The sequence below is a fragment of the Hemitrygon akajei genome, chromosome 5 (assembly GCF_048418815.1).
Source record: "Hemitrygon akajei chromosome 5, sHemAka1.3, whole genome shotgun sequence".
Lineage (NCBI taxonomy): Eukaryota > Metazoa > Chordata > Chondrichthyes > Myliobatiformes > Dasyatidae > Hemitrygon > Hemitrygon akajei.
The window spans coordinates 93,527,343-93,541,156 of record NC_133128.1 but is presented as its reverse complement, the minus strand read 5'-3'; the positions used below and the strand labels follow the sequence as shown (position 1 = coordinate 93,541,156).

At 42.0% G+C, this 13,814-nt stretch overlaps 1 protein-coding gene across 4 annotated transcripts in view; it reads right to left on the bottom strand.

Annotated features, from left to right (window-relative positions):
- Positions 1–13,814, bottom strand: part of LOC140727996 (coagulation factor IX-like) — a 34,524-nt gene that overhangs the window by 20,122 nt on the left and 588 nt on the right. For all 4 annotated transcript variants that reach the window (XM_073046071.1, XM_073046070.1, XM_073046073.1 and 1 more), the window contains exon 3: positions 6,087–6,111. In XM_073046071.1, coding sequence (XP_072902172.1) covers positions 6,087–6,111 — 25 coding nt within the window. The remainder of the gene's footprint in view (positions 1–6,086; positions 6,112–13,814) is intronic.

The window sequence follows — 13,814 nt, the reverse complement described above, 5'->3', positions numbered from 1 at the left end:
GCAGAGTTTGATAGATTCCTGATTAGTAAGGGTGTCAAAGGTTATGGAGAGAAGACAGGAGAATGGGGTTGAGAGGGACAATAGATCAGCCATGATGGAATGGTGAGGCAGACTCAATGGGCGATCAACATAATTCTGCTGCTGTGTCTTATGGTCGGAGGACTGGATGATAGCTAATGTTGTTCCGTTGTTCAAGAAAGGCTCAAAGAATAGGCCTGAAAATTTTAGGCCAGCAAGCCTGAAGTCAGTAATGGGTAAGTTATTGGAATGTACTCTTAAGGGATCAGTTATAAAAGTACTTTGGTAGATGGGGCCTGATTAGGGATAGTGAACATGCTTTGTGCATGGGAAGATGTGTATTACCAAATTATAGAATTTAATGAGGAGGTTGCTGGGAAAGTTGAAGGAAAGGCATTGAATGTTGTCAAATGGGCTTTAGCAAGGTCTTTGATAAAGTATTCAAAGCAGGCTGGTCAAGAAGGTTTAGTCGCTTGGCATTCAGAATCAGTAGTAAATTGGATTTGACATTGCTTCACAGTAAAAGTCAGAGAAGATGGTTGCTATCTGACTGGAGGCCTGTGACCAGTGAGGTGCCACAGGGATGGATGCTGGGTCTGTCATCTTTATCAGCAATCTGGATGATAATTTGTGGGTGACTCCAAGACAGGGGGTTTGGTGGACAGTGAGGAAAACAATCAAAGCTTGCAGCAGGATCTGGACTACCTGAGAAATGACAGATGGAATTTAATACAGAGAAGTTTGAGCTGTTACACTTTGGGAGGGCCAACCAGAGTAGAATTTACGCAGTGATAAGTAGGACACTGAATAGTGTGATTTTTCCAATTGGGTTGGGTGAGATTAGAACTGGAGGTTAAGGATGAAAGGTAAAATATTTAAGGAGAATCCAAGAGGGAATTTCTTCACTCAGGTGGTGAAAGCATGGAATGATCTGCCAGTTCCATGCGTGTTCGATTTTCTTTTAAAGAGAAATTTGGAAAATACATGATGGTGGTGGTGGGGGGGGGCGGTGATATGGAAGACTATGTTGCCGGTCAATGGGACTAAGAAGAATAACAGTTCGGCACAGACTAGAAGTTTGTGTCTGTGCTGTATGACTTGATGAGTACAGAAATTGCAGGTTTGGTTGTAAGACAAGTTACAAACATAGTCTTCCATATCCCCCCCCCCCCCCACTCCACCCAACCACCATCATGGTGACACTGCACTATAGATGACAATAAGATGGCATCTTCCTAATGTATTAAACCACAAAAGGAATATGCAATAGAAACAGCTAAAGGATCTCATAAATACTGGATCATGTGGAAAAGTTAATAGGAAAGAGAGACTTCAAGAACGTTACCATCCTGAGCAATGGCTGGCATCAGTAAGGGAGTTATAAAGTAAAGGCTGAAGCATTCATAGGTATGATCAGTGTGATGATCTATTTCACCTAATCCTGAGATTCCTTCTACTGCCCATCACAAAGTCTGTCTCCAGCCAATTCATTTCATTCCAGGTGACAGCTGAGACTACTGGATACAGTAAAGGCTATGATTGTAGTACCAAAGATCTGTGTTCTAGTGTTAGCTTCAACTGCATTTAGGCTGCTAAGGTGTCTACACTGGCATTCATCTGGAAAATTACTCAGCTATGTGTTCGCAGTAAAAAAGAACAGAATCCAGTCTGACTGATTATTTCTCACGGATCAACATTGTGATGGAAGCTGTAATCAACAGTGCTACTAGAAATAATTCATTCCAGACCTCATCAAAACCTTGAGTCAAATGGGACCAAAGAGCTGAAATCATACCAGAGCTCAAGAAGAGCAGGGTGAGCTGCCTCAATGATTATCACCCAGTGGTACTTACATCTACTGCAATGAAATGCTTTGAGAGATTGGTCATGGCTAGAATTAACTCTTGCCTAAGCAAGGACCTGGACCCACTGCAATTTGTCTATCACCATAATAGGTCTAAGCAGACACAATCTCACTGGCTCTCCACCCAGCCTCCGAATACTTGAACAATAGCGATACCCATGTCAGGCTGATGTTTATTGATTACAGTACAACATTCACTCAGTTATAATCAACAAACTCCAAAACCTAAGCCTCTGTACCTCCCTCTGGGATTGGAACCCTGATTTCCTCACTGGGAGACCTCAGTCTGATCTGAACAGATCAGAAATAACATCTCAAATTCACTGACAGTCAACTCTGGCGCACCTCCAGGATGCCTGCTTAGCCCACTGCTCTACTCTCTGTACATCCGCGATTGTTTGGCTAGGCACAGCTCAAATGGCATCTGTAGATTTGCTGATGGGACAACTATTGTTGGCAGAATTTCAGTTGGTGCTGAGGAAGATCTCATCTTATTGTCATTTATAGTTATTATTATATCCTGCAATGTTCTACAGCCACAAAATAGCAAACTTCATGACTTGCACCAATGGTATTAAACCTGATTCTGATTCTGAGTTTTGGAAGTGAAGTAGAGTATCTGTCATTAACATGAAAACAGCATTTGACTAAGTGTAACATTAAGGACATGTGGTTAACAAATGTAAATGGTCATCAGAGTCGGGGGTTGTCCTGTCTATTTTGTTACTCTGGCTTGGAGTTCCCCTTATTAAAGATGAGTTCTTTAAGTAAGTCTGGCAGTCACCCTGGACCTAGTTCCCTTCCTATCCCTTACCTCTGTTGGGCAAGCCAGGCCAGACTGCTGTTGCCTGGTGGGGGACTCTGCCCCTTTCCATCCCTTGCTCCTGATGGGTTGTGCCCCACTACCTACCCAGGTGCCCTGTGACCTGCTCAGGCCCCTGTGTTCCTGCCTGGGAGGTCTGGGCCCTGCCTAGGAGTTATGACCCCTACCCAGAGGTCTCTGCCCCTACCTATCTCTCGTTGGTGACAGGTTGTGCCCCGCAACCTACTCGGGTGCCCTGTGACTTGCTCAGGCCCCTGTGTTCCTGCCTGGGAGGTCCAGGCCCTGCCTAGAAGTTATGCAGCCTGCCCAGTGAACTCCTAGACCTTGCCTGAACTCCAAGATCCTGCTGTCTTGCCTGAACTCCGGGATCCGCCTAGCCTGCCTGAACTCCGGGATCCGCCTAGCCTGCCTGAACTCTGAGATTCTCTCGGAACCCCAGCATCACCTTGAACGTCATGTCCCTCATGCACACCACAGTCACCACATCTTGTCTATCGTCCTGCCCCTAGTACTTCAGTGCCTGCGTCCTGCACTTGGGTTCAGTCTCCTGTCCCCTTATGACAGTTCACTGATGATTGCAAAATGTTCAACTCCTCATGAAGAGCTAAGCAACATTCGGGCAGGGTCAGATAAGTAGCAAGTAACATCCATCCATAAACATGCAAGGCAAAGAGCTTAACCATCTACTCTTAACATCCATTGAATTACCATTGTTGGGTCCTCCAGGTATCAATATCACCATTGATGAGAAGCTCAGTTAGACCTGACCCATTACTACTGTAGCTACAAGAACCAACCAGAGACTGGATATTGTGCAGTGAATCTCCTGAAACTTCAAACCCTGGCACACTTTGGCTGCAGTGTCCACTGTCTATAAAATGCACTGCAGTTCCTCATAGACTTCTTCTGAAAGCTTCCAAACTTAGTCTAATAGTCACATCGCTCACCACTCCAGGGGTCACCCCTGTACTCTGGCAGACTTGGTTTGGCCTTGTCTCTCAAACTGTAAGCCTGACCTGCTGGATGAATAAAGGTGAAAAGGAATATTTTCTTCCACACGTTACCTTCCTACTGGTATACCATCTGCACTAGGATTTAGAAACCAGAATATCCTACCCTATCTGAGTTATCCTAAACACAAAGGCTGCAACGGTTTATGAAGGAACTCACTTCTTCTCAAGGCTAATTAGGGGTGTGTATCAAATACTGGCCTTGCCAGAGATGCATGGGTTCTATAAATAAATGAAAAAATAACAGATGGTAGAGATTTAGCACTTCTAACAGAGATCTCTAACCAACTCTTTTTGATGTTCAAAGAAATATCATCATCAAATTCCCCAAGATCCAGGGCATCACCAGAAACCTTACTAGAACAGCACATAAATGCTGTCCATGATGACAAGAGAATGGGTCAGATGCTGGGTATTCTTCAGCAAGTAACCCAACTTGAGGAATGTTATTTTAACATAACTTGAGAAACTTAACTCAAATCAGATCAGGCTTGCCCAAATGAATGGTAGCCAATTTGCTAGCTTGCACTTACATATTCACCACCTTCATGATAGGCAATAATCTTGCTGAATCACCCACATTTCATGGATGAATATGTAGAAAACAGAGGGCAGTGAAATATTGGGACTGATTCAAAGATATAAGGAAAGAGTGAAGCAGCAGGATTAATTTGGGATGTGTTCATTGCTATAGTGAGAGTGAGTCAGAGTCTTGAGATGTGCATTGAAGCATCCATGGGGAAAACACGGTGCATTAGGATATGAATTGGTCTAGCAGGATTCAATCTGAACATAATAGGCCAATAATCCCTGCATTTGAAATCTCTACAATTCCTTAACTGGCATAAATGCAACAAATGTAATTATCTAATCACAATTTTGGATTTTAACTCTGCTTTTGAAGTTTATAAAACAAATTGTGTTAGTTTCATGAAAACAAAGATATTTGGTTGAATCATCTTCACTCTACTTTTTATACTAAATGGTCACCGATAAGGCAAATTTGCAGGCTAGTGTTTAGGGTTACGTTAAAGGATAGGATTAAATTTGTAAGTCAAGCTTCAAAATGAGTAAATATTCTTTTTCTGTGTGTATGGACTGGCCCACCATGTGTCGAACTCGATCAGTGACAAATTATACAGCCATGCTGGTGTTTCCCACCTAGTACCTATCTTCACTCTATCAGAACAAGTCACTTGGTTTCATCTACATTTCATTGCTATCTAGTCTTCTCTTTCTCTTTCAGAGGGATAAAGTTAGCAGTTTCTCTGACTATACATGGTCCATAACCTGTTGAGTTTTAAAAGTATTTTTTATTTCTGTTTCAGATTTCCTGTATCTGCAGCTTTTTGATTTCATACACTGTAAGAAATTGAGAGTATTTGTGTCAGTAGGGCTGTCATAGTTTGATTCATGTGGTGCGAGGTGATGGGGTGCGACAGCTGTGGAATTAGAGTGGGTAAAATTTGGAAATTATTAACATTGGCCAGGAATTTTCTCAGAACTGTAATTTCATTAAATGTATTCTGGAAGTCCTAAGACTGGGCTCAGGTTAATATAGTTTTATATCTCATCCATAGGAAGAACCATATCACAGCTGTCGAATAATGCCGCAGAGGAGCTTTCTCATTGCTCTGCTTTTTTGAAGAGTTTTCTAATTGCTTATTTTCACCTCTGCCTTTTTAAGTTGGTCTACAATTGTCCTCTCTTCATTATCTAATTCTCTTTTGAAGATCGGTGGTGAATGTTCTCCAATCATTGATTCGTGCAGTGCATACTAAATCTTAACAGTTCACTAGATAAAGGTGTTTTTTCCCAAACCCATATCTGAGACATTTGCCTGTTATTTTAAACCTGTGTCCTTTGGTTATTGACCTACTGGTAAGTGGAAACTATTTCTCCTTCTGTATCAAAACTCTCCATAATTCTGAACACTTCTTTAAACCTCATTTAACATTCTCTGATTTAGGAAGGATAATTTGAACAATTTACTCTTAAAGATGGTGGTGTAGTGACTTCAGGGCGAGATCGAATCTGGCCAGCTCCTTTTCATGCTCTCCATCCGTGCCTAGGTTGAGTGTCGAGCTAGCAACTCGACCTCATAAAAAAAACCTGGAGAGGGATGGGGTCCGCTAGGTTTCAGATGCCCTAGACATGCCGTACGATGAGCAATCACCAAAAAGATCGGTGCAAAAAGCTTGTCATGACGTGCCCTGACAACTCCACCAGGGGCGGGACACACACACACAAGCTAACGATCCTCACCACTGGCACTTAAAATACATCTGTATCCTCTCCAAGCCCTGACACCACTTGGTCTTCAATGCCTTTTATGTGAAGTCTTATTGAGATAAGTAACTATGTTACTCACCCATGTAAGTCCTGAAGAACTTCCACTAGAGAGAAAAAAATACAGTGTTACAGTATGTAAGCAAGTGAACGGATTTGCTATGATTATCCAGATAGATTTCTCTTGTATGTTTGATGAGCAATTGTCAACAGGTACTTTTTTTTTAGCTTAATGGTGGCACTTACATACACTTTTGCTTTCATGCCTTTGTCATAAACAATAACCAAGGTATCTTGAGTTGAAATATGGAACTGATGAAGAATGCTACCCTTACGGGCAAACTGGCTTCTAAACTGGTGGTAGCTCATGCATATACTGCAAACCCAACCATCACGCAAATGTCTACGCCTTAAACTTGCCACAGGTTCTGTTCGACTGTTGGCCATAGTGTAGCTCTTTGATTGATAGCAATACAACTGTTGTAGTACTGTATGCTAGTCCCAAACAATTGCATACTAGGGTTTCAACAAACTTCCTGGCCTTATTGCAGATCAGTAAAAGACTGGTTCATTGAGAATGTTGTGGTAACCTGGGTGTAGGACTGTTTTCACAGATTTCTAGGGGTATCTGTTCTGTCTGAAGTTACTAGATGTAGGGAAACTGAAGACTAAAGGAAGCAGACCCTTGTGTAAATCCCAGCACTCCTAGAGTAAAGGAGCAGAGACACTGAGACGTTCATAGATTCAAACCTTCAAAGTAGTAAAAGCCCTTCGGGTCTGATTTTAAGGGTGGGCACTTTCATGATGATTGGGTTTGCAGTGAATGCATGATCTACTACCAGTTTAGAAGACCTTTTGCCTGGAAGGGTAGCATTCTTCATCAGGTTCGTGTATCCACTCAAGATACCTCAGTTATTATGCAGAAATGGATTATAATAACAAAGAAGTAATGCAATAATAATACAGATATTTAAGGAATAATTTAAATAATGGGTTATATTTTTCCCTCTCAGCACCCCGGCTGGATGGAGCTGACAAGACACACATAGACAGAGGGAATGTTCTCAGTCTTCTTTCTGGGGCTAGAAAATCAAGAATTAGAGGGCATATGTACAAGATGACAGGATTCAATAGGTAATTGAGGGTTTTTTTTTAATACAGCAGGGGGTATATATGTGGAATTTGCTGCACAGAAAAGTGATTGAGTCAGGTATAAAAGCAACCTTTTAAAGACAGGTGGACAGGTATATGGAAAGGAATGGTTTAGAAAGATATGGGCCAAATGCTGGCAAATAAGGTTAGTTAGGAAGGTTCAATTGTTAGGTATTAATATTGTAGTAAAATGGATTCGACAGTGGCTGGATGGGAGATGCCAGAGAGTAGTGGTGGATAACTGTTTGTCAGGTTGGAGGTCGGTGACCAGTGGTGTGCGTCAGGGATCTGTACTGGGTCCAATGTTGTTTGTCATATACATTAATGATCTGGATGATGGGGTGATAAATTGGATTAGTAAGTATGCAGGTGATACTAAGATAGGTGGTGTTGTGGATAATGAAGTAGGTTTTCAAAGCTTGCAGAGAGATTTAGGCCAGTTAGAAGAGTGGGCTGAAAGATAGCAGATGGAGTTTAATGCTGATAAGTGTGAGGTGCTACATTTTGGTAGGAATAATCCAAATAGGACATACATGGTAAATGGTAGGGCATTGAGGAATTCAGTAGAACAGAGTGATCTAGGAATAATGGTGCATAGTTCCCTGAAGGTGGAATCTCATGTGGATAGGGTGGTGAAGAAAGCTTTTGGTATGCTAGCCTTAATAAATCAGAGCATTGAGTATAGGAGTTGGGATGTAATGTTAAAATTGTACAAGGCATTGGTGAGGACAAATTTGGAGTATTGTGTACAGTTCTGGTCACCGAATTATAGGAAAGATGTCAACAAAATAGAGAGAGTACAGAGAAGATTTACTAGAATATTACCTGGGTTTCAGCACCTAACTTACAGAGAAAGGTTGAACAAGTTAGGTCTTTATTCTTTGGAGCGTAGAAGGTTGAGGAGAGACTTGATAGAGGTATTTAAAATTATGAGGGGGATAGATAGAGTTGATGTGGATAGGCTTTTTCCATTGAGAGTAGGAGAGATTCAAACAACAGAACATGAGTTGAGAGGGGGCAAAAGTTTAGGGGTAACACAAGGGGGAACTTCTTTACTCAGAGAGTGGTAGCTGTGTGGAACAAGCTTCCAGTAGAAGTGGTAGAGGCAAGTTCGATATTGTCATTTAAAGTAAAATTGGATAGGTATGTGGACAGGAAAGGAATGGAGGGTTATGGACTGAGTGCAGGTCGGTGGGGCTAGGAGAGAGTGAGTGTTCAGCACGGACTAGAAGGGCCGAGATGGCCTGTTTCCGTGCTGTAGTTGTTATATAGTTATATGGCTAAATGGGACGAGCTTGGAAGGGCATGTTGGTCAGCGTGTATGGGCCAGTTGCGCCGAAGGGCCTGTTTTCTGTTGTATCCCAAAACAGCAAATCAAAGTTTATGATGGATGTCATACAAGGACACTGCCAAGTAAGCTCATTCTTCACCTCTGACTGCCATCCTTCTCTCTCTCACCCATTAGCCCTCCACAGTCAGTCAACTCACAGAACCCAATACAATTACTTCCCTAATCTCATTGAAGAGCCAATGGGAGAAGAATTGGGGATCCAAGGAGTCAATGGGTGGGAAACTCAAACTAGGGAGAAGCAATATGATGCAAATCTGAGTTTGGGAGATTCTAAAGGAACCTGCTGGTCCTATTTCTCCCCTCCCCAATCACATTGAGTTCTCAGTCCATATATCCCTGTCCCTGATTCCCCATTCCAAATGTTTTTCTGTGCCACAGACACTCTACCACTGATCTCCCAAATTATGGCCTATCTCTTTAATTCCCCAAGCCCTCAGTCCTCCCATCCTATTGATTTTCTCAGTCCCAGATCCTTCCATCCCATTGAATATCCTGATTGCCTGTTCCCCCAATGCCATTGTATGTTAGAAATATAGAAAGCCTACAGCACAATATAGGCCCTTCGGCCCAAAAAGCTGTGCCGAACATGTCATTACTATAGAAATTACCTAGGGTTCCCATAGCCCTCTATTCTTCTAAGCTCCATATACCTAACCAGGAGTCTCTTAAAGACCCTATTGTATCCGCCTCCACCACCGCTGCCAGCACTGCTCCCATTCCACTCACTCACCACTCTCTGCGTAAAAAAAACTTACCCCTGACATGTCCTCTGTACCTACTTCCAAGCACCTTAAAACTATGCCCTCTCATGCTAGTCATTTCAGCCCTGGGAAAAAAGCCTCTGACTGTCTGATGATCAAAGCCTCTCATCACCTTGTACACCTCTATCAGGTCACCTCTCATCCTCCATTGCTCCAGGGAGAAAAGGCCGAGTTCACTCAACCTATTCTCACAAGCATGCTCCCCAATCCAGGCAACATCCTTATAAATCTCCTCTGCACCCTTTCTATGGCTTCCACATCCTTCCTGCATTGAGGTGACCAGACTAAATTCCTGCCCAACCTACTGATTCATTCTGGTTTCACCACTTTTTATCCCACTGATTGCCACAGTTTCAAATACTCCCAACCATTCATTCTATTATTCTCTGATTCACCAGCTCAATAATTCTCAATGGTCTCAATATCTTTATTCCATTGATTCTCTCTGTCCCTGATCCTCAAAATCCCAACACTTCTTGATCCCTTGTTGAATCTAATCCTCCCTGTTCTTAATATCTCAATCCTGTTCATTCTCCTAATCCTTTAATTGTTATTTCATTGAATCTCCTAGCTCTTTATCTGCTGCCAGTGATTCTCACTGTCCTTGGTCCCCAATTTCCCCATCCCACTGATGCTCCTCATTCCAGAAGTTCCTTTCCAAAGATTCTTCATGCTCTCCTTCCCTGAAATTCTCCCAATTTAGATTTTCTCCTGTAGATTCTACCATTTCAGAACCTTCCATCCTATCGCTGATTTCCCATTCTATTGATTTCTTCCTGTCCTTGATCTCCCTTTCCCATTGAAACCCCCAATGACAGTTTCTCTTAAATTGTTGATTGCATCAGTCCTAGATTCTTCCACCCCAGGCTTCCTTCTTCTCATCATTTCCCTTTCTCTCTTCCCATTGATCCTTCCTTTTTCAAATTCCCCCATTACTTTGTCTGCTGCCAGGCAAATAACCTCTTCCTCAATGACAACAAGACAGAAAAGATGGCTGGTGACTTCAGGATGCACCGCTCACACCCTCTTTACGCTGGGGGCACAGCTATGGAAACTGCAAACAGTATCGGATTCCTGGAGGTACACATCTCACACAACCTTTTATGGTGCCAGAACACATCCATTACAATCAGAGAAGGTCACCAATGCCTCTGCTTTCTGAGGAGGCTGATGAGAGCTGGACTATGCACATCTGTACTCATGTCCTTCTGCAGTTGCTTGGTAGAGAGCATCATAACATGTTGCATCACCGCTTGGTATGGACAGGAAAACAGGTAGTCAAAACTGCCCAATGCATCACTGGCAACAGCCTATCCACCATCAATGAAATGTATACAGAAAGGTGCCTGAAAAGGACCAGTAATTCCAATCCCGCTTGTGGACTATTTGTTCTACTCCCATCAGGGAAGAGGCTACATAACATCCATGCCAGGACTACCTGTCTCAAAAACGGTTACCCTCCCACAAGCAGGAAATGTTCAGCATCTCCAGCCACTAACCACTTCTCCATACCCCACACGACTGCTACTTTATCATTTCCTGTCAGAGTCATCGATGTACAGACACTCCTATGCCTAGTGTCACTTTAAGAATGTGCAATTAACCTATGTATATAACCTATCTTCTGTATTTATATTTATTGTGTAACTTACTGTGTCTCTCTTTGTGCTGCAGCAGATTATTTATTAACTATTATTTTGTTCTCTTTTATATTTGTGTACTGGAAATAACATTAAAGAATCTAGAATCTTGACATTTCCAGTACAGAATACCCCATTCTGTTGTTTCTCCTGGGACCTGATCCCTCTATCCCATTGATTTTCTCAGTCTAGCATCCTTCTGACCCATTGATCACCCTGGAATCCAGTTCCCATTCCATTGATTCCCTCAGGCTCCAATCCTCATGCATTAATTTTACTCAATCCAGCTTCCCACCCCCATTGATTATCCCAATATCTGAGCTGTCGTTCTATTGATTCTCCCTCTACCGTCCAGAATCTCTCATTGCATTGGAAGATTTAAAATTAGCTTTATATGTCACATGTGCATCAAAACATACAGTGAATTATGTTATTTGTACCAATTACTTCTTCCAAATTCCCTAGTCCCACTAATTCCCCTTTTACTTGATTCTGTCCAGCCTTTTGATTCTCCCGATTCCCTATTTCAGAATCAGAATCTGGCTTGTTATCACTGCTTCATGACATGAAATCTATTGTTGCAGCAGCAGTACAATGCATATGTTCCCCAAATCCCAAATGCTCCCAATCAGTTCATTCTCTTATATCAATTCCCAATCCCTTTTCCCCCCACTCCCATCTCATCACTTCTCTTTGTTCCTGATCTTCCCATCACTTTAATTGTCTTGATTCCAAATCATCTATTCCCATTGATTATACTGGTTCACTATCCAATCTCATTCATTTTCCCAGCCTCCAAACCCATCCCATTCATTTTCCCTGTTTATCATTATGATTCATTTTAGTTCTCTATTTCCATAATATAATTCTCTGGTTTCCTGTACCCCATCGCATTGATCCATATTTTCTCCAATGCCTAATCATTTAACTCCATCCAATTAATTTTCCTAGACCACATTGCACCTATCCTACCAATGCTTTTAGTCTCTGACACCCAATTCCAATAATTGCCCCAGTGACCAATTTTGCAAGTCCCACTGACTAACATTTCCTAATAAATCTCACCTCAGCTCACTGATTTTCCCAATTTAATTAATTCATCCTGTCACAGAGCTCCTATCTCATTGATTCAGCTGATCCCTGAGCCCTATCTCAATGGTTTTCTGCCTCAATGATCCTTCCATCTCTTTGATTATCCCAGTCACTGATCACTCCATTCCAGTTCTACTTGTCTGAAACCTGTCCTTCCCTTTGTTTCTCCTGGACCCTCATCTGACTATCCCATTAACTCCTTTTACCCAATTCCTGCATTTCATTTATTGTCCTAGTCCTTGACTACACCTGCCATTTAACCCTTCTGTTTATCTTTCCCTCCTTCCCAATGGTATTTCTCCTGATGTATAAAGCCCCAATCAAATTTAATCCTTCCTAATCATGATATCGCCATCCAATGGATTCTTCATGTCCCTGAATTATCATTTTATTAATTCTGCTGGTTCTCAATCCCTATCCCTTTTGGATCTTTCTGACTCCACTACTCCCTTGCATTGATTCCTTCTAGCCTCTAACTCCCTGTTATCACAATCATATTAATTTTTCTGGTTTATAATCCATTTATTTTCCTGGTCTCAGAACCTCATCTCACTGATGATCTTAATTTCACTTCCCATCCAGATCCTTGATGATGCCCATGACATGGATTCAGCCTCTTCCAGATATCCCCCATACCACTGATCCTTTCCATCATCCTGACAATTATTTTAGCTGAAATGCCACCACCACCCCCAAGCTGATGATGAACTTCAATGTCTCTGCCTCACTCTTGCATTCCCTTGGTTTCCTGTCCAATCATCCTAGTCAATTTGCCTTCTTCAGTCTTGTATAGAGACCATCAACATTATCCGTTTTGCCTATTCTAATTCTGATATTCTCCCTTCAAAATAATTTATCTGGACCATCACCACCTAATACACAACTCAATGAGGCCTCTAATCCCAACCCTTCTCTCCCATTATTATTGCTCATTCCTGATGTATGCCAGTCCTTGATGCCACTTCTATTCCCTTTGCACCCCCCCCCCGATCCCCATAATATAGCCTCAATAGGATTGCTGTCTGCTTATACTGATGATCCTTGCCTCAAAAGGAGCCTGGGTGAATGCATTGTGGGTTCTGAAAAAGTCATACCTAGTTACCTCAGCCTGGTCTCTGCACTACCTGAGGCACGCTATCACTTTTTGACACAGAGAGTAGTTTAGAGGCTAGGACTCCTATGGCATGTAACTGACCTCTTAGCTCCCCAAAGTCTTTTTTTCCACCATCTACAAAGCTAAAGGCAGGAGTGTGAAGGAATACCATTCTCCACTTTCCTGGACAACTGCAGCCTCAACAACATTCATATCAGCCATTTGACACTCATCAAAAACTATTTACTCACTCATTCACCAACACATGGTAGCAGCAGTTTGTATCATGAAGGGCAGGAACTGAATTAAAAAGGAAAGAATGAGTAATTAGCATATTTTGATAGTAGACAGAGATTGGGAAACAGTTATGAGTAGCTGAAGAGAACAAAGTCCATAGTAGCATTTACACGATAAGTGAATAAATAAGCCAAAATGGACCTTAAAGGCACACAGGCAGCAGAAGGCAGCTAAATTAGAGTGAGAGCCTTTAATCTAGCCCAGACCAAGTAATCTCCTTCACTGCTGTAAAATTCTTGGTTCCCAACACTTTCCCAACCACTGCAAGTAGCAAGTCAATCATTAAAGTGAAGAGAAAATTAAATGGAGATAGAATTAAACTTAAAGCATGAACAATAAATGTAAATGCTGATTAAAAGTACATGTAATCAAGTACCTGCAGATATACTGATGTTGGTTTAGCTTCAGTTAATGATGGTTTTGG